The following is a 23241-nucleotide window of genomic DNA, read 5'->3' as shown; positions in this document are numbered from 1 at the left end:
GGGAGGGGGAGGGGGCGGCGGCGGAGGGGTGGGGGAGGGGGAACCCTGGAGAGGGAAGGAGGGAGGGAGCTGGTTCTGGGGGGCTGACAGAGCCTGGAGAGCGGATGTGAGCAGGACGGGAGGGCAAGGGGGGTCCCCGATAGGGTCCGGAGAGAACTGAGGGGTGGGGTCTCTCTCAAGATTACCGAGGCCAGGGACTGGCCGCGCCACTGGGGGGGGGTCGGGACCCCCTTCTTTGCTCCCCCGGCTGGAGGGCCGAGCCCCCCAGACCCTGCTCGGGGCGGGGGGCCGGAGGAGCGGGACCGGAGGTGGGTGGCGGAGGCAGCCGCTAGTGGGGACCCCGGGGGCGGCGGTTGCGGGCGGCAGCGGCGGCAGGGCTGGCGGTGGCTGCTGGCCCGAGCATCTTCTTCCCGGAGGCTCCCACAGCGGCCTGGCCCCTCCCACCCGATCAAAGCCACGCCCATGCCGGGCAGGGCCGCGCCCTTTGGCGCCCCCATTGGTCCGTCCTTGAAGCCTGGACCACGCCCCCTGAGTTGACCACGCCCCTTCGGCGCTGGGAAAGGGACCAGGCTACCCCAGGCTACAGGGAGGACCCTGGGCTCATCCACATCTTCCCCACCCCTCACCTGTAACGTACGTTTATTGAGCACTTACTGTGTGCCAAGCCCGGTTCTAAGTAAGCGCTTCACAAACCTTACCACGTTTAATTCCCAGAGCAACCGACTCTGTGGTACTCTTTTTATCCCCATTTTACAGAGAAGGAAACTGAGCCTCAGAGACTTGACGTCACTTAGTCGCGATAAAAATTCTCACTTCACATGTCTCCCACCTCTGACAGCTGAGAAGTTCTCCCCTCGAATCTTTCATCCATCTTTTGAAGAATCAACGCAGGATTACTGCCAGGGCTCTGGGGATTGAGTTTAATGAATACCTGTGTTAAGCATGTAGAGCTGAGCTTAACATCCTGTTGGCGCTCAGGTCAATCAACAGCACTTACGAACCACCTACAAGTGTCAGACACTGTCCTAAACACTGGGGTACAACAGGGAACAAAACAGTCTTGGCCCTTGTAGACTAAGGTATTACTACTCATGTCATTAAGAAAACCTGATTTTCAGACAACAAAGCAGACACTCAGGAAAATGGAGTGTGGTTCACGCAAGGGCACACAGGTAGACAGACAGAGGGGAAACTGGGATTTGAACGAAGGACAAGCTTTATTTCAGAACCTGAAGTAGGGGGCCCTTCTCTGGAGTGGATCATTGCTAATATTCACTGTTCTCTGATATATGAATTTTCTTCTCCCTGAATTTCTTGTCTTCAAGGATTCTTCCTAGGTCAGCCAGATGCAAGATTAGGCTCAGAGGGGGCCTGGGTGGGGGTAATTGTGGCAGCTGGGGGGGGGGGCCTTCCTCTGCTCTATCCCACTCCTGCCCCACCCTTGTCATGCTCTCAGGTCCCCAGGTTGGGGAGGGTAGCAGATGGCCTGGGGAGGATGAAATGGCCTCCCATCTGTCCCATCCCCCCCATTGTCCCCGGAGCCAAGGGGGATTCGAGGGGGTTGTGGTCCACTGCAGTCTGGATCCTCCCCCTCCATCTTCCTGGAGGGAGCTGAGGAGCTAGTTGCTATGGAGACAAGGAAGAGGCAAGAGAGATGCAGGGAGGCACTGGGGTCAGGGTGAGATCCACACCTTAGACCCTTTGATTCACATATACTCACACCACACAGGTACATATCCCAACATCCATGGAGTATGGCATGAATTTCCACATCCCCAGCACACGCACAGTTGCACCAGCCCTCCTGCAGACACACAGGTGTATACTCAACAGTTTCACACAGGCACACTCTGATGTATGAAGAAGATTCATGGGGATAGGTACACACACACACACACACATACTCTCCCATAATGCATAATGCACATTCAGTCATGTGGACCGTATATATCACAGGTTCTCATGCAAAAATAGATAGACACACATCTGATATCCAAGTATGTCCCAGGTGCACATGTTCAAAGCCAAAATAACTCCACACTTGGCCACACACAACCTGTGAAGTTACAAGTACATGATCAAAGCCATAAGACATAAACAACCTATGTTACATAAGGCATACATGTTAGTGACATGTGATATATAGACTGACAAACAGACCCAATCCTGTCTTCCACACAAACTGGATAATCACACACATTTATATACATGGCTCTCATAGTCTAATGCACAAAATGCATGAGACCTCACAGGCCACTCAGTGACATGCTCAACACACACCGAATCCTGAGTATTGGTCAGCCCCCACCCCCAAGTCATGCCTGCAGCCCCAGCCCCCCCCCCCCCCCCCGAAGCCCTCCCATTTGGACACACACGACAGCACGGTTGGTCACGCACTCACACTCACACACAAACACAAACCTCCTCCTAGATATTTTTAAACCCAGGCTAGTTCTGCTGCTATGGCAACCGCCCCAAACCCATTGCCATAGCAACCTAACGTCAGCTTTCCAAGCACCAAATCCTGGGGGATTGCAGGGCCCCAATCAGAGGCCAGAGGAGGGGGCTGCTGCACCCTCTGCCATCATCCGTGCCACCCCGGTACCTCCACCCCAGGGCCCCCAGGGGAGCAGTCACCTTATGGTGGGTAGGGAGGGGCTGGAGCCAAGGATGCAAGACCCTCCAGACCAGGCACCCCTCGACGTGCTTTTTCCTCCTGCTCCATCAGAGCTTTATGGAGGGACTCATGAGGCAAAGGTCAGCCTGCCCCTGGACACACACAAGCCAGGGTTTGAGTCTTGGCTCTGACATTTACATGCTGTGTGACTTGGGCATGTCCTTACCCTCTCTGAGTCTCATGTTCCTTAATTTGGAGAATTTTCCTGCTGTTGCTGTTGATACTAATACCCCAAGGGTTATTGTGACTCAGTGGCTAAAAGCCCAGCCCAGAATTGTATCCAAATTCTCACTCTCCCATTTTCTAACTGTGTGAACTCAGGCAAGGGCCTCTGAGTCTCTGCAACAATGTTGGGGGGCACATAGTAATCTAATTACATAGGGCTGTTGGGATGATTCCCAACAGAGGGGTGTGGCTGCTGAGCTAAGAACTTTGCATGTATTCCAACTTATTTAAGTCTTAAGCATGGCCTTATGGGTAAGTACTATTATTATTCCCATTTTGCAGGAAAGGAAACGGAGGCCCAGAGAGGCTGCCTGAGATCACCCAGTTTTGAAACATGAGATTTGAACCCAGGCAGTCAAAGACATGGCCTTAGCCATTTCTCTCTCCTGCCACTTAAAGAAGTTTGGAGAAGGGTGATGGAATGGTGGATTCCTGGAAATGCTTGCTAGCCTCAGTTTTCCAGCCCACAAAATGGGAGTTCAAATGGTACCACCAGCCGAGGTGTTGGAGGATCTATGAGGCACCTTGCACCTGGGGCGCTGAGGATGGGTTGGCACACCTGAGCGCTCCATGTAGAGCAGATGAGGAGGGGCAGGGCAAGCTGGCAAGGGGGTAGTCTGAGGAGGGAGGTTGGCTCTTCTTCCCAGCCCTGTGACCTCAGGCATGGGCTTTCCCCAGTCTGAGCCTTATCTCATCATCTGTCAACTGGGAATCATAAGAGTGCTGAGGGTGCAGCAAGGAGTCCAAGAACCAAAGCAGGTGAAACCACTTGGCCTGGGTCCCAGCCAGCGAAGAGAAAAATCTGAGCTGATATTAATACTCTCCATCCCATCTGTGCATGGGATTTAGGAGTCAGGACTGTGGAGTGCAGGAGTTTGCAAACCGTTTTGACCGAAGGTAAGAGATACTATATCATCATTCAATGCATATAACACTGAAACAAAAGTTTCATGAAATCATACTTCACCTACACTTTCGTCTATACTCTGTTTACACGATGTGCACAGACTCCCATCTATTCTTTTCTACTGAAAAATGTTGGTTGATTTCACAGTCCCCTAACCAGTTGTGACCAACAGTATGAAAAACCCCAGCATGGCGGTTTGGGGTGCAATCCTGGAGTCGTTGGAGAGTTTTACACAGGGGAGTGGCATGGGCATCAAAGGGGCAATGGAGGGGTTGCCAGCCTGGGGGCTAGGATGGAGCCAGACTCCGGGGAGGAGGAGCTCTTTGCCTGGACCCTAGCAGGGGCAGGAGAGATGGAGAGATGAGATCAGAAGCCAACACATGAAGAGTTAACACAGTGTTTTGAACACAATGTATGGTGGTTACGAGCATCAGCCTTGAAGACAGATCCTCACTCATCCATTTGACAAAAGTATTTATTGAGCATGTGTTACGTGTTGGGTACTGTTCTAGGCACTGGAGATATAGCAGTGAAGAAAATAGACACAAATTCCTGACCTCATGAGCTCACATTCTGGGGAAATAGACAATCAACATGCAAAAGAAGTTAAAAAAAATATATATATATAGTATGTTAGATGATAAAGACTGTGGAGAAAAACATATCAGGGAAGGGGGAAGAGGGGTTGGGGTACAAGGGGGTGAGAGTAGGGCTTTGGGTTTAAATATAATAGACAGGGGAGGCCTCACTGAGGAGGTGGCATTTGAGCAGAGACCTGAAGGAGGAGGTGAGGGAGTGGGCCATATGGGTCTGTGGGGGGAAGAGGGGCCCAGGCAGAGAAAAGAGCAGGTGCAAAGGCCCTGAGGCAGGAGTGCACCTGGTATGTTGGAGGAAGAAAGAGGAGCCCAGGGAAGCTAGAGCCAAGTGGGGGAGGGGAGAGTGGGAGGAATGAGGCCAGTTAGGCAGGGAGTAGACAGTGTGGGGCCTTGAGGGCCACTGTAAAGGCTTAGCTTTGATTTGGAGTGAGATGACAACCGTGGGAGAGGTTTGAGCAGAGGAGAGACGTAAGTTGACATAGACTTTATTACAGATCCTTCTGGTTGCGTATGAAAAACATGGTGTGTGGGGGGGGTGGGGGGTAGAAGGAACCCAATGAGAAGGTGATTGTGACCATCCAGGTGAGAGGAGCTGGTGGCTGGCTGGACCAGGGTGATAGGTAGCCGTGCAGGTGGGGGGACATCACTGGAGTCCTGGTGCTCCTACGTGGCTTTGGGCAAATCATTTCAGCTCTTCAGAGCCTCAATTTCCCCATTTACAAATGGGGGCTGATAATAAAGCACCCACCTCTCAAGGCTCCTGTCTGGTCTCAGTGTGATAGAGCATGGACAGCCCTTGACACAGAATGTGTGCTCGAGAAATACTGCCTGCTGTTGTCACTGATATTACGCCCCCCCCTTCCCAGACCAGAGAAATTCTGTGTCCCGTCCAAGGGGGCTTCGGGAAGGAGGATTAAAAAGAAGCAGTTGGTCCTTGAATAATGACTGGGTATTTATCTGATCCTGAGAGTATTTGAGTCAGAGAATCTTGGACCCAAAATACTTGCCCCGAGGGGGCCTTTAGGGGTCTTTTATTCCTACCAGGCTCTTTGTAGGATGGAGAAATGGAGGTCCAGAGAACAGTTTTATCCTGCCCAGGAGCCCACAGTGAGTTGGGGGCTGAGCCAGGGCTAGAATCCATCCTCGTGGCCTGTCTCCCAGGCCTGTGTTCCCAGTCCTGGCTGCCTCCTTGGTGATTATGGCATCTGACCGAGTCCCCTCCCCCACCAAGCCTCAACATCTTCCTATGACTTCCGACTGCCTCCGGGATAAATTCCAAACTCTCCCTGTCGCTGGGGCCAAAAACCTTGCATTTGCCCTTGACACCCCCTCTTTCCCTCACACCTACATCCAATCCATCGGCAAACCTTTCCTGCCGCACCCTTCGATTCTCAATCTGACCCTGTCTCGCCCACCCCATTTGTCAACACCACTGAGGTGCAGGCCCCCAGTGGCTCCCCATTGGACCCTCTCACAGGAGCCTCATCCTGGGCTCCCCGCTTTTACTCCTTGCCCCCTTTCCACGGCAACCAGAGCCAGCCTTTTAAAAGGCAAGTCAGATCATACACTGGGTTGTATCCAAGAGAAAGAAAAATGGGCTTTCTGTAAGAACATCCAGGAGCAATATAGATTTCTTGCCTTAGGTTCGTGGGCGAAGAAGGGGCTTTCCGTGTTGTCTCTCTCAAGGGTGTGGGTTTACAAATATTAGGGAGGGTGGATGCCAGGCAGGCTCAGTTGCTAAAGCACGTGACTCTTGATCTCGGGGTCGTGAGTTCAAATCCCACATTGGCATTAAAAAAAAAAAATACAGGAGACAAAGGCAAAGGGAAGTCGAGTTCCTTGGGGTTGAGTTGGGATTTGAACCCTGGCAGCCTGGCTGCAGAGTGACCCTCTTAACTTTACCAGCCTACCTCTGTTTCTCACTAGCCCCTCTTCTCTGACCAAGTTTCTCCAAGGTACATGCGCCCCCTCCACACACACCCCCCACCCCGCCATCCTCCGCTCCCGGGAGTCTCGATGCTTCCTACCTTGGAACCACAAGCACAAGGACTTGAGCCGATTCTATGCAATCATCTTTGGTTGAATTTAATTTTAGAAATTTCCCCCTTTCATCTGCCCCCCTCCCATAGGCATCCACTCTAGCATGCTTAATTTTTGGCCTCCATCCTTCTTCTGTTCTTTTATTAAGATTCACGTGTATCCTTACAGTTAGTTTCTTTGTGTGTGTTTTAAATTTGCAACAGTGTCACTGGGCCACAAACCTCATTATCTTTCTTTCATTGTGCTTTCTGAGAGCTCTCTGTATGGCTATGCTTATTTCTAGCTCAGGGTGAGTGAGTCTTGAGAGGATTCTGAGAGGCTGCCTGGGTTTAAGTAACCCACACTAGCTGAATGTCCTTGGGCAAGTTTCTTAACCTCTCTGTGTAGAATGGGAGGTTGTCAAATAATGGCACTTTTGGGGGCATCTGGGTAGTTCAGTTGGTTAGACATCCGACTCTTGATTTTGGTTCAGGTCATGATCTCAGGGTCATGGGATCGAGCCCCGCGTCGGGCTCACGGGCTGGGCGTGGAGCTTGCTTAAGATTCTCTCCCTCTTAAAAAAAATAAATATATAAATATATAAAAATGGCACTTTTCTCATAGGATCATTGCCAGCTGGCGTCTTAAAGCATTTAGCACCAGGCATTTACTAAGCACTGCATTGACGTCTGCATCTTTCTTTTCTCTCTGGTTGTGGGGTATCCCACCACATAGTCCACATTCTGCTTCTCAAGCCCTAATGATGGACATCAAATTCCCTCCAATTCTTTGCCTCTAACTGCACTCAATTCACATCCTCATACGTACTCCGTGTATAGGCCTGTTGGAGAGTGGAGAAATTGGGTTGTCAGGCATCCTCATCTTTAATTTCTCCGAGTATTACAGATTGCTCTCCAGCAAGGATGCACCTATTTATACTCCTGCCATCCATGCCAGATGACCCATTCTTTCATATACTTCCCCAGAACTCTGTGTTCCAAGACCACCTAATTTTGGCCAATCTAGTGGATGTGAAAATGTTGCTTTATGTACTGATGTAGATCAGTTTAGCTTCTCTGGGCTGCTTTATTCTTCATTCTACCCAGAATTGTTACAAGCTCTGTGTGTGTATGTGTGTGTGTGTGCGTGTGTAAGGCTTTGAATACTAACCCTTTAATACTTTAGTTCCTGTCACAGTAGAAAAGGGATCATAATAGTACCTCTCACTTGTTGTTAAAGAGACTGTTAAAGGGATTCAATGATATGATAATGGCCATGGTTATTTTGTACTTCCCTCCATGGCAGGTGCTATGCTAGAAGCTTTACATGTATTAACCTATTCATTCCTCACAAAAAACACTATGAGGCACATCTGCTGTTATCATCCCCATTTTACAGATGAGAAAACTGAGACACTTCTCCGTGAAGCAGAGCTGGAATTCAAACCCAGGCAGACAGGCTCCTTAACCAACTCACTGCCTCTCACTGAGACATACAGAAAAACACCTATGGCTTAATGACTGCTCTATATTAATCAGCTGTAATAACCAGACAGGACAATCCAGGGGGGCTTGGGGTACGTTTGCTGAGGGCCTCAGTAAATCTGATCGTGGGTTTATCTATTGGGAAATTTTATAAGCATAATAATTATAGCACCTCACCTTTTAAAAAAAATCATGTTAGGGGCTCCTGCGTGGCTCAGTTGGTTAAGTATCTGTCTGGCTCAGGTCATGATCTCAGGGTTCTGGGATCAAGTCCCACATGGAGCTCCCTGCTCAGCGGGGAGCCTGCTTCTCCCTCTCCCTCTGCTGCTCCCCCTGCTTGTGCTCTCTCTCTCTCTCTCTCAATCTGTCTCTGTCAAATAAATAAATAAAATATTTAAAAAATTTTTAAAAAATCGGGGCGCCTGGGTGGCTCAGTTGTTAAGTGTCTGCTTTCGGCTCAGGTCATGATCCCAGGGTCCTGGGATCGAGCCCCGCATCGGTCTCCCTGCTCCGCGGGAAGCCTGCTTCTCCCTCTCCCACTCCCCCTGCTTGTGTTCCCTCTCTTGCTGTGTCTCTCTCTGTGAAATAAATAAATAAAATCTTAAAAAAAAATTTTTTTTTTTAAATCATGTTAAGGTGTGGGAAACCTGGACCCACCTGGGCCTCTTTTTCCCTATCTGTAAATGGATAGGATTGGATAAGACCCCGGTCCCTATCTTTTTCATAGCCCCTCTATTTCCCAAATCAAAGCATTTCCAGCCATTACAGTTGTCCTCCTTTCTAGCACTCTCTGGGCACCGGGTCCTGTTCCCAGCTTTTATGTGAATGAGACTGGTGGGCAATTCTCACCCAGCTTTCTGCCTACTCTGTGCCTGCACCAGCTGAATGTGGCTGGACACAAACACATGCTACGTGATCACTCACCTGGGGACCTCCTGGAAACCTTCCTCATGTCCATTCACTCTCCCACGCTCCTGCAATAGCTACACACCTTCTCCTCCCCCTTGAACCTCTAGCTCTGCCCCTCTCGTCATTCTCACCCTTGACCCTGATCCATTCTCAGGGAGAGAAGAGAAGCCATCAGAAGGTTCCCAGGGCATCTACCTCCTACCTGCATCTGAGACCCTGTTCTCTGCCTTCCCTCCTGTTAGATAAGGAAACACTCTGAGTGGGCACTAGATCCCATCCTCTCTTGTCTACTCAGGGACATAAATCAAGCAATTCTCCCTTCTCTCTCCTGCACCATCCATCATCCTCTCTCTTCTGGATCGTTCTCATTGGCATAAAACACGTTTTAATACAAATATGCTTTATTAACCTCATCTAGCTAAAGCTCCAGTGTTTTGCTGCTCTTTATGGTTTTACAGCAAAACCCTAAAAAAAAAAGAGAGAGAGAGAGAGATCTGCACTAATGTCTACTGTTCCTTTCCTCAATCCTTCTTGAATCACCCAGCCAGGGTTTGGCTTCACCACTTGGCCAAATCAACTCTTGAGGTTACTGGTGACCTCCAAGTGGCTCAATCCAACAGTCCAGTGACCAGCCCTCATGTCACTTGAGCCTTCCCGATGATAGTCACACCCTCTTCCTAGGTTTATTTTCTTCCCTTGGCTCCCAAGACCCTCCACACTCATTATTTCCCTCCTCTCTCAGTGGCTGCTCCTTGTCTGTGGTTTCTTTGTGAGCTGAGGGTGGGGAGGAAGAGGGAGAGGAAGAAGGAGACAGAGAATGCCAAGCAGGGTTCACACCCAGCACAGAGCCCTATATGGGGCTCGATCTCACCACCTGGAGATCATGACCTGAGCCGAAATCAAGAGTCAGATGCCTAACTGACTGAGCCACCCAGGCGCCCTGTCTTTAAACATTGGGGCTCAGCGCTTGGTCTTCTTCTCTTGGCCTCCCAAATTCATATATCTCTCTAGGCTGGACCTTACCCCAGAATTCAGACTCATATTCACTTAGCCTCTCAACACTTCCACTTGGAAGTCTGTTAGGTACTTCATCATGTCCAAAACCAAACTCCTGATCCCTGCTTCTCCCTGCCCCCCACCTGCTATTCATCTAATCTCAATAAATGGAAACTTCATCTTCGCAGCTCCTCAGATCAAAAAGCCTCGCAATCATTTTGACTCGTTTCTTTATCTCCCTCCCGACACCCAATCCATCAGCGAATTCTGTCAGCTCTACCTCCAGAACATGCAGATTCTAACTACGTCTCACCACCTCCACTGCTAACCACCCTCATAAAAGCCGCCATCATCTCTCATTTGAATGATTTTTTTTAATCTTTTGCTTAAAATATTAACCATTTTAAAGGGCACAAGCCAGAGGCATCTAGTACATTCACAGTGTTGTGAAAGCATTATCTCCATTTAGTTCCAAAACACTTTCATCATCCCCAAAGGAGACCTCACTCCCATTAAACAGTGACCCCCCACCCCCAGTCCCTGGCACCACTAATCTGCTTTCCGTCTCTACGGATTTGCCTTCTCTGGACATTTCATATGAATAGACTCATGCAATGTGTGACCTTTGTGTCTGGCTTCTTTCACTCAGCATGTTTTCAAGCTTCCTCCACGTTGTAGCATGGACCAATACTCCATTCCTTTTTATGGCTGAATAATATTCCATGGCATGGATATACCATACCTTGTCTATCCACTCATCTATGGATAGAAGACATTTGAGTTGTTGCCACCTTTTGGCTATTACAAATGGTACTGCTGTGAATATTCATGTACAAATATTTGTCTGAACACCAGTGTTAATACTCTTAGGTCAATGCCTAGGCGTGGAATTGCTGGGTCATACGGTAACCCGATGTTTAACTTTTTGAGGAACTGCCAAAATGTTTCCCACAGGTGGCACTATTTTATTTCATTTGAATTATTTTAATAGCTGATTCTTTTAAAAAAATATTTATTGATTTATTTGAGAGAGTGCGAGAGAGACGGTGGGGGAGGGGCAGAGGGAGAGAGAAATTCGGGCAGACTCCATACTGAGAACGTAGCCCAATGCGGGGCTCGATCTCACAACCCATGAGATCATGACCTGAGCCGAAACCAAGAGCTGGAAGCTCAGCTGACTGTGCCACTTGGTGCCCCTTAACAGCCTATTCTTAACACAGCCACCAGCATCACCACTTATGACATGAATAAAAGTGTCCCTGCTGCCCTCAACCTTCAATGGGTCCCATCTCAGAGCAAAACCCAGAGACCTCACAACGGCTTACAACATCCTTCATGACTTGGCCTCTGGCTCCCTCCCAGGTGTCTTATTCCACACTCCCACTCACTCAGTATTGATTTCCTCCCTGGTTTTTGTTTTTGTTTTTTTAAGTAAACTCTACCCCCAACACTGGGCTCAAACTCACCACCCCAAGATCAAGAGCCACGTGTTCTACCAACTAAGCCAGCCAGGTGCCCCTCCTCACTGTTCTTTTTTTTTTTTTTTTTTTTAAGATTTTATTTATTTGACAGAGAAAGAGAGTGAGAGAGGGAACACAAGCAGGGGGAGTGGGAGAGGGAGAAGCAGGCTTCCCGCTGAGCAGCGAGCCGGATGATGTGATGCAGGGGCTCGATCCCAGGATCCTAGGATCATGACCTGAGCGGAAAGCAGACGCCCAATGACTGAGCCACCCAGGCGCCCCCTCACTGTTGTTTAAATGCATCAGGCAGGCTCCCACCTCCGGGCTTTTGCACTCATTGTTTGTTTTTCCTGGAATGTTCTAGCCCTGTACCCGTAAGGGTGGTTCTTTCACTTTCTTCTGGTCTCTCTTCTAAGTCACCTTGTCTGAGATACCTCTGACCACCCTGTCCCCTTTACTCTGTTTTATTTTCTCCGTAGCACTTATCACAATCTGACATATATACATTTGTTTGTTTATAATTTAATTCTTTCCCTTTCATGAGGCACTGACTTTTTCTCTTTGTTCACTGATGTACCTACCCCTAGCACCCAGAAAAGTGCCTGGAGTATAGCAGATGCTCAGTAAACGCTTGATGAATGAAGGAATGACTTGAACTCCATTTATGGATGAAGAAAGCAAAGCTCGGGGAAGAGGCATGACTTATGGGAGCTTCCACAGCTGGTAAGAGGATGCTTTGGGATTCCTTTTTTTCCCTCCCCAATGTGTCTTGGATTCTAATCCTGGCCTCTCGGACTGCAAAGCCCAAGTTCTTAACTGGACTGATTTGTGACCTTTATAACTGGGCCTCCTTAACAACCCTAAATGTTAGTCTTTTCAGCAATACTCAATTTACAAGTGGGAAAACTCTTATCTAGAGAGGGAAGGGGGCCCCACAACCAGTTGGTGGCAATGGCAGGACTGGCCCTTAAGCTTCAGGGCAAGATTTTTGGCATTAGCCTCTGGCACACAATGGACACTCAAGTGCATGATGACTGGTGTTCAGGATGGGTTTATAGTCAAGCCCATGCCAGCTTCAGGACCTTGATTTGCAAAGGTCCTTTAATGCGTTCCTAAGGTCTGAGGTCTTCATAACATTTGCAAAAGGAGGATATTTAAAACGCCATTGGTGAAGACTACTGTCTTTTTGCAATTCTACTCCTCCCTGTTGTACTTCTTTTACCGTGGGTGATGCTGGAGTAGCCTCAGGCATTTGTGGGATCTAGCGGAGAGGAAGGTGAGTTGAGGATACATTTAGGTTGGGTTTCATGGGATATGGTGATGTGGTTCATAGCCGCTTTCAGATATACTTGAATTACCTAACTAGCAGTCTTGGTTTAGGAATGGCTTCCAGGAATGCTCCTATTGTTGGAGGTGCTAACTCACGAGGTACAAGGCCCCATAGTCTATTGTGGCATGACCCTATGCTCTAGTGACTCACTCCACAAGCACTTGTGCAATGGAGGTGAGTCAGTAATTAAAAGGACTGAGCGAGGGGCGCCTTGGTGGCTCAGTGGGTTAAGTGTCTGTCTTTGGCTCAGGTCATGATCCCAGGGTCCTAGGATCGAGCCCCGCATTGGTCTCCCTGCCCAGCAGGGGAGTCTGCTTCTCCCTCTGCCTGCACCCTCCATCCCCAGTCATTCTCTCTCTCTCAAATAAATAAAATCTTAAAAAGAAAAAAAAAAAAGACTGAACCAGAAGCTAGTCCATGAAAGCATTTTCCAAAACATAGCTAACATGAATTAAACTTTGTGAAAGTTTTCACAAATTTCCAAAATGTTTCGATGACATCACCCATACTGACTTGTGAAGGTGAAACTTTTTCTAAACTATAAGGACTAAAAGAAAGTTCCATCAAGAGTACTAGAGGGAAGATAATTTACTTTTCTCTTCTCTCTGCAGATTAGGATATTATGAAATAAGTATTTGCAGCCAACAAAGTAGGCGACTACCACAGAGGTGTGTCAGGCAGTAAATTAATAAAAACATTACTTTATCTTTTGGGATTTTGCAATGTTTGTGGTATTTGTCAGCCCTTCTAAATATGTAATTTGTTATTATTTCATATTCTAAATTTTCACGTTCATACCCAATTTTTTTAAAAAATATTTTATTTATTTATTAGAGAGAGAGCGAGCACAAGTAGGGATAAAGGCAGAGGGAGAAGCAGACTCCCCGCTGATCAGGGAGCCTGATGCGGGGCTCGACCCCAAGATACTGGGATCATGACCTGAGCTGAAGGCAGACGCTTAACCGACTGAGCCACCCAGGCGCCCCTCATACCCAATTTTGTTAGTAATTTTGTATTTCTTTTAGGGAACTCTCCCCTCCCATACTCCCCCACCAAACTCTGTAAATTCAGCCCTGTTGATGACTCATTGGCTCAAAATAGGAATACGTTCCCAAGCTGTGTGATCCCCGGGCAGTGGCTGTACCTCTCTGAGATTGTTTCCTTAATAGCAAATTGGGGATCATAGTAGCCCCTACACCGCACGGTTGTTGTTAAGTTTAAATAAGCCAAGGCCTGCAAAGCGCTTAATGCTGGTATGGAAAGCACTGAGCAACGATAAACCTCTGCCCCTCTTTACGCTTAGAACTTCCCTGCAGCTTCCGGACCCGCGGCGGCCAAGACCTTCCTGTGCGCATGTGCCGACGACTCTCTTTCAGCCCGCCCCCCCCCTCGTGGGCGCGTCTAGTCCGCTGCAGGGGGTGATGGGCGGAGTCAAGGGGCTACTTCCAGGATTTCCTCCCCCTCCGAGGAACCACCCGCTTTGCATGACTGGCAGTAGGGATTAGCCAGTAATGATTGGAGAGAAGACCGACGACCAGGCCCATGTAGGAATCTCTCATCCGAGTTGGCCAATTGCAAGCTTTGGAAGGCGGGTTCGTCTCTGAGGCGGGACACGGAGTGACGGGCGTCTGTTTTGACTAATGAGAACTTGTCTGCGAGTAAGCCAGGGCCAGTCAGAAGCGAGAAGGCCGGATCCTGGGGCGGGGCTGGAGCTTCGGCAGTTGAACTGCTCGCGAGGAGGGGTGTCTGTGGAGAAGGTGAGAGGCGGCGGGAGTGGCGGGTGCGCGGGCCAGGGTGGGGATCCTGGGGGGAGCGGATGCTCTGGGGGAGGGTGGGCTGCGGCGGGCAGCTGACCGGGCAGTGTAGGAATCGGGAGGGGTGACCTTTAACACGGATAGGCACTTTGACGGGGGTTTGTGAGGCAGAGGGCAGTATCTGAGTCGGGGGTGGGGGGAGATGTTTTGTATCTTGCAGGAGGGTCTTTAATGGGGGAAAGTGTGTAAAGCTGGAGACAGCAGGCGGTAAAATACAGAAATTCCCCTGTAATATAGCCTTGTGATTTAATGGGAGGTTTTGAGGCGAGGGGTTATTGTAGCGCGGTGTGGAGGAGCGGAGGTCCTTGGGATGAGTTACAGGCTTTGATGTGGGTGGAGGGCAGGTGAAGCACTACGGAGGGAGAGAATGAGTGAGGACTTCGAGGATGGAGGTGTGCTTTAGGGAGGCGTGAAGCCACATGATACATGCAGCGTTTACTCAGGGCTTACTATGTGCCAAGTTTTGTATGAGTTACTCTTAAACTTCCTAACACCCCTCCCGGTGGTTAAGACTGTGGGCTCTGGAGTTGGGTTGCCTGAGCTTAAATGCTGGCTTTGCCACTGGCCCTGCCACTGAACGTCAGGGTGGCTTTGGGCAAATTCTTTAACCCTCTGTGCCTCAGCTTTTAGCATTCTTAGAATGACCTCATCTCTTCTCTGTCTGTACCACTCACCTAGTCTCTTGGCTTCACATGCTCTTTATATAATGATAACTCCCAAGTGCCGGCCTGCAGTCTGGATCTCTCTGAACTCCAGACTCATTTGTCCAATGGCTGACTCTTCTCTCCTTGGAAGTCCAACTGACATCCATGCTTTAAAAACTTGTCCCTAATCAAACTTGTAGTTTCCCCCTTCCAAACCCAGCTGATGGCAGTTCTATTCTTCCAGGTACTCAGGACAAAAACCCTGGAGTTGTCCTTGACTCTCCCTTTTCCCTTTCCTGCATGCCCTCCGCCAATCAGCAAATCTCATGGGTCTATCTTCAGAACACTTCCAGAATCCAGCTGTATCTCACCACCTCCCTTGCCGCTCTGATTCATGCCATCACTTGCCCTTACCTGGTCTGTTGCAGTGGCCTCCTCGCTGGCCTCTGCCCTGGACCCCACAGTTGGGGGTTCCTGGTGAAACAGAAGTCAGATCATGTTACTCCCTGGTCCAGGCACTCCCGTGGCTCGCACCTCACACAGTATAAGTCCTTGCCAAGCTCATAGTGCTCCACCTTATCCAGTTCTCCCTCCAGCCTGCCCTCAACTCCTGCCATTCTCCCCTGTTGACACTGCTTCAGCCACCCTGGCTTCCTTGTTCTTCAGACATAGCAAATACATTCCCACCAGGGGAGTGTCATTGCTGTGCCCTCCGTCTGGATCATGTTCCCTCTAGATGTCTACATGGCTTCTCCCTCACTTCCTTAGGTCTCTGTTCAAATGTCAAATCCACAGACAGGCCCTCTCTGACCACCCAAGCTAAAATAGCTCCTGTTATTTCCTGGCGCCTCATCACCTGGTTTTGCTTTTCTTCAGTAACACTTACCAGTACCCAACATATATTGGGGTTTGTTTATATCCCCTGGCTTCTTAGACTCCCACCCCCCACTAGAGTGTTGACTCCATGAGAATATAGAGCTTAGCACCTAGAAGGACCCATAGATGCTTAAAAAGTGTTACTTGTATTACACCGTCAACATCACCATTTCTGGGCGGGGGGCGGGGGGAGGCTCCCTGTAGTATAGGGCAGGGTTGTTGAGCTGGGAGAGTCTTGGGTGGGGTGGTGGGGTCAAGATGGGGTAATAAACTGGGCAGGTAATAAACTGGGAGGAAACAGAAGGGTATCCAGGGGCAGAAGCTCTCAGATCTCAGAGCTGGGAGAGCTTGTAGGAAATGCAGATTCCTGGGCCCACTCCCAGAGGTTCTGCTTCTGTAGATTTGGGATCATGCCCAAGATCCTGCATTTTTTTAAGTCAAACACCCGTGTTCATGCTGAAGGTCTGCAGTCCTCTCGAAGAAACAGACCAGTTCGGAGCTTGGACTGGAGCTCTCTCATCATTAAACTACCCCTCTGGGGCTGCCCCTCTGCCAAGCAGTGCTGGGGACACTGGTGATTGAAACAGCTCTTTACCTAGCCTGGGAGTCAGGGAGGGCTTCCTGTGGGAATGGACATTGGAGTTGGGACCTGATGACAAAGCAGTGAGCTGAGGGGAGAGGACCTTGGCTGTATCTCCAGTGCCTAGAACCCCGTTTCCTGGCATCTCGCATAAATTCACAAGTAGTCCCTGATCTGTGCCAGGCCCAGGGTGCTGAAGATACAAGAATGATCAAAATGGCTCTGCCCTCTTGGGCTTCTGGTCTGTCAACTAATCGTCAGCTAGTTGCACAGATGGTAAACAGCTGACCAGGTGCCAGGCACTGTTTGAAACTCCTTACATGTATTAATTAATTTAATCCCCACAATCATCCTATGTGAGATGGGCGCTCTTATTATCCTCACTTTACTGGTGGGAAAAACCCAGAGAGGCTAAGCGCCTCGCCGTGGGTCACATTGTGGGTAAGTGGTGGAGCAGGAGCTGAACCCAGGAGTCCCTTTCCCGCAGTGTGTGTCATGTTTAAGGTCTGAGGCCACACGTAAGGATTGGTGCCTGGAGGGAAAGGAGCAGAGAGTAATGGGAGGAAACAGAAGGGTAGCTGGGTAATGGGAAGCCCCTCACTTCAGGATTCTAGGCATATCTCAGTTTCATCCTCTGTAAAATGGGGGATGGTTACAGCATCTACCAGAGAACAGAATTAAGGACAAGTCACTGGTTGATGGATGTGTGTAGTCCTGTTTGAGGGATAGTAGGGGGGGGGTTTGGATATTCCTGGGGGGGGGGGGTGGGGTGGGCTGCAGTGTACACTATGGAGGGGCAGATCATGGGGAGTCCTTAAAGGTTTTTGTGTTTATATATTCCCGGGGGACAGTGTGGAAGGCTCTGGTCTATATTCTGGGGGAGTGCAGATGAAGGGAGGGGAATTCTAGCCAGCTAAAACTCACTCACATGGCGGGGAGGGGTCACTCCGGCCAGGCCAGTGTGTGTATGTGAGGTGGGGGGCATACTGTATAGGAGAGGCCAGCTAGGTCATGGCCAGGCTGAAATATGGGGTGTTGGCGAGAGAGGGTGCTGCAGACAGTGCGAAATAGCCATCAGGAGTGGGGGCTGACAGAAGTGGTGATTTACCCGTGTCCTGTGTGGGAGATGGTGATGTGGATTTGTTTTGGGGGAGCCCAGCGTGGAGGATTCTCAGCTTCCACCCTAGGGCGAGGGCTGCGAAGTCTGAAATATCCAGGGAGCGCTATTGGGAGGAGGAGGAGCCAGGGACCGTGATGTAACCCTGGAAACCGAGAGGGGAGTCACCTTAGTGAAAGATGAGAGGGAAAGGCCCCGGGGTCGGAAAGCTGAGTGTGCTTGTGCGTGTGTGCGCGCGCGCGTGCGTATGCGTACGTGTATGTGCGTGTGTGCTGAAGCCGTGATGTCACGAGGCCCGAGAAATGGGATCAGGTGTGTGGGCCAGAGTGGGGTGCTGGGGTGTGCACGCGGAGCTCGCAAGGTTGAAGTGCTGACGTCACGGGTTGGCGAGGGCGGGGCCTCGAATGCAGGGTCTAGAAGCTGAGACGCAGAGGAGCTAGGAGAGTCTTGGGACTGGAACGAAACCAGCAACCAGGATGGGCCACTGGTCACAGAGCAAGGATGGAGGATGCAGGTAGAAGGACAAGGGGGGGGGCGGGGAAGGGGGGGGGGGCGTGGGGGCTGGGGGAACCCAGAATTGGGGGGGGGGGGGCTGTCCTGGGAAGGCTCTGCAGGGAAGAGAGGTGGAAAATGTGGGGAGGGGGAGAGAGGGTTTACATAGAATTTGGGAGGGAACAGAATCCAGGTGAAATATGGGGATAATGTAAGACAGGCTGAGAATGGGGTAGATCCCCACTGTGGAGTAGAACCTTGGGCGAATATGCAGGCAGAATCCAGGCGGAATAATAGGAGGGAGCAAAATTCAGGTAGAATATGGGGGAAACCCCAGGAGAACATGGGGGCTGGTGTACAGAGAAGGGGAATGTGGCCCCCTGCCCCCAATCTGGGAGAGCCGAATGGCAGTAAGGGACTTGGGGAAGGGAGTGGAGAGGGCTGGTTTCGGGAACGTGGTAGAAGGGGTGAGGCGGGAATATGGAGGGAGGGAGGTTCTGCAGCGGGGAGGGGAAGGGAGTCCAGAATCTCTAGGCCCTCTGGGGAATGAGTGATGGGGAGCTGGCCGAGGTGTGGGGTTTATTTCATCAGCAAGTGTTGAGTGCTCACGACAAGCTGAGAAGAGGGGATGAGGGGAGGGGAGCGGGCGAAGTTTGTGGAGGTGTGGGAGGCAGTTGTGTGTAAGGGGACAATGGAATTTGGGGGGAATATTCAGCGGCTTAATATCTGGGGACTGAGATGGAGGCTAATGACATCAGGGCAGTTGGATACGGAAAGGCCCTGTGATTTAGTGAAGGGCTGCTATTCTCTGGAAGAGAATGGGGACCTTATGCGGGGAAGTGGGCAAGGAGGAGAGCAGGGCAGGGTTGGTGGTGGAGATGGGGTGGGACGGGCCCCTTTAGTCCTCTCTCCTCCCTGGAGTTCGGTACCACGAGGGGGTTGGTGAATTGGGCAGTGAAGCTGTGCGGCTCCTCAGGCGTTCTGCAGGTACCTCCAACGCCTTGGTAACCAGAACGGCGCGACTGCTGATTGGCTCGCGGAGCTGGAGGGGGCGGGGTCGGAGGCGGTGTCTAGGATACCCGGTGGGGCGGGGCCAGCGCTGCCTGGCACCCACACCGAGGACCAGGGGATGCGAGATATGCTGAAACGTGTAGCTGTTTGTTTGCCTGTAGGTCAGGGACTATTAACCCCACCTCTGAACCTACAGAGAATGTGAGAGTACCTAATTGTGAGAGTGGATTTTCAAGGGGAAGAGGTCTCTCGATTTCATCAGCCACTTCCAAACACGAGAGACCCCTCTCCCAAATAAACTTAAGAGCTTGGGTCTAGAGACAGGGGAGCCTGCCAGAATGTCTGGGGGCTTTGGCGATTGTCCTTGGGTCTTTGAGAAAGGGGATGTGTGGATGGGCCTCAGGGTGGTATTCTGGGAGCCCCTGAAATTATTTGCAAAGGGTTGTGGGCCTATTCATTTATCTGGGGAGGGTTCAGAGATCTCACTAGACTATCAAAGGTGCAAAGACTCTTAAAAGGTTAAAAACCACTGACCTTGAGTTTCAGGGCTCATCATTTTCTGGCCTCACAATATTATATTTTCTGATATCAGCCTTTAGGAGGACTTCTTGGGGAAAGTGTGAGGAGCAGAGGATGTGGTGGAGTGAAGGAGACCAGGCTTTGGAGGGGTCCCCATGATCTGGTTTAGGGCAGCCCTGGGTAGCTCTGTTTTTGGGGCAGCTGTGGGACTCCACTGAGTCTCAGTTTCCCCATCTGTACACTGGGAAGAAAAATGGGCTTGCCTTGTTTCTGTACTGCCTTTCAAGACACAACAACAAAGAAATCATGATAATGATAATGATAATAATGCCAGTATGTATATGAGTGCTTGCTGTGTGTCAGGCATTGCTCAATTTGTTCAAGGATTTTAACGTGATTAACTCATTGAATCCTTACACCAATCCAAGGAGATGAGCACTGTTACCCTTCTATGGGCTTACAGAGACCTGCATGAGCATCATCTGGCCCATTATATCTCATCTAGGTCCCTCCCTTATGCTGACCTTGCTGTTCTTAGAACAAATCAGGAACATCCCACCTTGGAGCTCTTGCTTGGGTGTTCCCTTTGTCTGGATACTCTTCCCCCAGATATTCACCCATCTCCTTACCCCTCTCTAGGCCTCTCCTGAGAGAGGCCTTCCCTGGCTACCTTAGCTGAAAGAGCAACCCCTACCCCCAGCATCTCCTTTTTCCACTACTTCACTTTTTTTTTTTTTAAGATTTTATTTATTTATTTGACAGAGAGACACAGCGAGAGAGGAACACAAGCAGGAGGAGAGGGAGAGGGAGAAGCAGGCTTCCCGCTGAGCAGGGAGCCCGAAGCAGTGCTCGATCCCAGGACCCTGGGATCATGACCTGAGCTGAAGGCAGATGCTTAACGACTAAGCCACCCAGGCGCCCCACCTCACTTTTTTTTTTTTTTGACATTTTTATACCTCTGACTGTTGCCGCCCTCTTGAGAGTAGGGGCATAATCTGGTTTCTCATCATATCCCCAGCACCCAGGATGGCATGTGCTTTAAAGATAAGGAATCTGGCTCTAAGAGAGGTTAAGTAACTTGCCTGTGTATGTGCACAGAGCTAAAGCTAGATATGAACTCAGGCAACCCGGGGCTCTCATTCTGAATCATCCCCTAAAATCCAGGCTGAAGGCAGAGATCTGCTCCTCTCTTCCACCTCATAGAACTAACAGCGAGTCGTAGCCCTATTGCCTAAGAGAAGGTACTTAGGCTTACAACAGGCCAATTAATAAAATAGATTATTAATTCATTGGACATGATTTAAGTGTATCATTGATAATACATAGTGCTGCTGTTCTCTTGACTTGGACCACTTTCCCTAGATAGCCATTTAGCATGCTCCCTGCCTTCCTTCAGTTCTCTGCCTGTAGGTTACCTCCTCAGGGAGGCCTGCCCTGACCCCCTACCTAAAATCTGCCCTGTCTGACCTCAGTACTCTCTGTCCTCCTATGCAGCTTGATTTTTCTCCACAAAAAATTTTTTTAAAAGATTTTATTTATTTATTTGACAGAGAGAGACACAGCGAGTGAGGGAACACAACTGGGGAGTGGGAGAGGGAGAAGCAGGCCTCCCGCGGAGCAGGGAGCCTGATGCAGGGCTCAATCCCAGGACCCTGGGATCATTACCTGAGCCGAAGGCAGACGCCTAACCATCTGAGCCACCCCGGTGCCCCTCCACAAATGTTTGAATGAATGAATGAATAATTAATATATAATGAGTGTAAGGATTAATAAATTAATAATAGTATTAATCATGATTCTCTTGTCAGAAATCATATATTCTGGTAGCCAGCATGTGTTGGGCATGGACACAGTTCAAAATGCTTTTATGTGTATTGTCCAATTTAATCCTCATGACAGCTCTGTGAGATAGATAACCACTATTATACCCATTTTCCAGATGAGGACATTGAGGCACAGAGAGGGAGTCTCTTTCCTAAGGTGCCAAAGCTGGTAAATGGTGGAGCCAGGATATGAATTCTGGCCTTCCTGCTTCCGAGCCTGGGCTCTCAGCCCCTCTGGGTCTCTGTCTCCTCCCTTTCTCCAGTGACACCGGCCATGGACCAGCCAGCTGGCCTGCAGGTGGACTACATCTTCCGGGGTGTGGAGCATGCTGTGCGGCTGGTGGTGTCTGGACAGGTGCTAGAGCTGGAAGTGGAGGACCGGATGACAGCTGATCAGTGGCGGGGCGAGTTCGATGCCAGCTGTGAGTGTGCCGGCCTGGGGTGGGTTCACCTGTCCTTCCCTGGGATCACCTTCTCCCTGAAGATGAGACCAGCTCGGAACCTGCCCATCTGCCTCTTCTACCTGACCAGAGACTCTCTGAGGTGGGGAGGGGGTTGTGGAGGCCTCATCCCTCAGGCCAGAGGCACTGGAGTTGGGGAAAGTTGAAAAGCTTGGATGCATTGATCTTGGGCTGGGCAAGTGGTTAGACTCCAGGAAGGACTTTTCTCTCTACCCAGTCATTGAAGATCTGACTCATAAGACGGGGAACTTCAAACAGTTCAATATCTTCTGTAACATGCTGGAGTCGGCTCTCACCCAGGTAGGGGCCAGGGCTGGGGGGCCAGGGGAGGTTTCTGTTTTCTGGATCCCTGGGGAGGTAGATGCCCATCTGATGAATGCAAGACCCTCTACTTTCTCTTTCCTTAAAGGGACAGCGCTATCTTTTTCTTTCCCAAATGTAAGTGGTTTATTCTGATCCTAGTGATAGTTACTCTCATGTAGAAAATTCATGTCACAGAGAAATGTAAAGAAGAGAGTAAAAATCACTCTACTCCTAATACTCATTCCTGGTAATATTTTATTAATATTTTGGTGAAAATCACTCCAGTCATTTTTCCACTTCTTTGTTTACTTGTGAAAATGTGTGTGTGTGTGTATTTGCGGATATACAATTTTATATAGTTGGTATACTTCCCGAAGTATTCTTTAACCTGCTTTTAAAAAATTCAACAATATTTCATAAACATTTAGCCACATCAGTGAATATAGGTACTCATTTGTGTCATTTTTACTGAATATCTACAGTGTGCCAGGTGCTGTGGTAAACAGTGGGATACAGCAGTGAACAAAAGAGACAAAATTCCTGTCCTTACGAAGCTGACATTCTAGTGGGAGAAACAAAAAATTGAAAAAATATATAATGTCAAGTAGTTAAAAGTATTAATAGAAAAAAAATCAGGTTGGAAGTTAGAGTGGCAGGGATGCTATTTAGACATCATTTTAAAACTATGAACTACATTATTCCTCTGATTATAGATAAAATTTGCACTCATAAAATTATGACAGTGTTACAGTGTGTGATTTAGAAAGCGACAGTCTCTTATAATCCCCTTTCTGTCCCCTACTTTAGACTGTTAACATTTTACTATGTGTAGGCAGTATAGCATAATGGCCAAGAGCATGAACTCTGAAGTCAGACTCATCACTGCTACTTACTAGCTGGGAGCCCTGGACCAGTTACTTCCCCTCCATGCCTTAGTTCTTTCTTCCTTTTTTCTTTCTTTCTTTCTTTCTTTCTTTCTTTCTTTCTTTCTTTCTTTC

The 23241-nt window shown here is 49.5% G+C and overlaps 2 protein-coding genes across 4 annotated transcripts in view; one reads left to right on the top strand and one right to left on the bottom strand.

Annotated features, from left to right (window-relative positions):
- The window catches only part of NOVA2 (NOVA alternative splicing regulator 2), a 24067-nt gene extending 23570 nt beyond the window's left edge, over window positions 1–497 (bottom strand). The window contains exon 1 of the mRNA XM_021681173.2: window positions 186–497. Within this exon, the coding sequence (XP_021536848.2) occupies window positions 186–497 (312 nt within the window). The remainder of the gene's footprint in view (window positions 1–185) is intronic.
- A 13843-nt stretch (window positions 498–14340) lies between these two features.
- Window positions 14341–23241, top strand: part of CCDC61 (coiled-coil domain containing 61) — a 22319-nt gene continuing 13418 nt past the window's right edge. For all 3 annotated transcript variants that reach the window (XM_044922247.1, XM_044922246.1, XM_044922245.1), the window contains exons 1-3: window positions 14341–14360; window positions 21743–21901; window positions 22158–22240. In XM_044922247.1, coding sequence (XP_044778182.1) covers window positions 21754–21901; window positions 22158–22240 — 231 coding nt within the window. In that variant the 5' untranslated portion in view covers window positions 14341–14360; window positions 21743–21753. The remainder of the gene's footprint in view (window positions 14361–21742; window positions 21902–22157; window positions 22241–23241) is intronic.

The sequence above is a fragment of the Neomonachus schauinslandi genome, chromosome 16, assembly GCF_002201575.2.
Source record: "Neomonachus schauinslandi chromosome 16, ASM220157v2, whole genome shotgun sequence".
NCBI classification, from domain to species: domain Eukaryota; kingdom Metazoa; phylum Chordata; class Mammalia; order Carnivora; family Phocidae; genus Neomonachus; species Neomonachus schauinslandi.
Note: the sequence above shows the minus strand (reverse complement) of the source record. Positions and strands in the feature narration are given on the sequence as shown.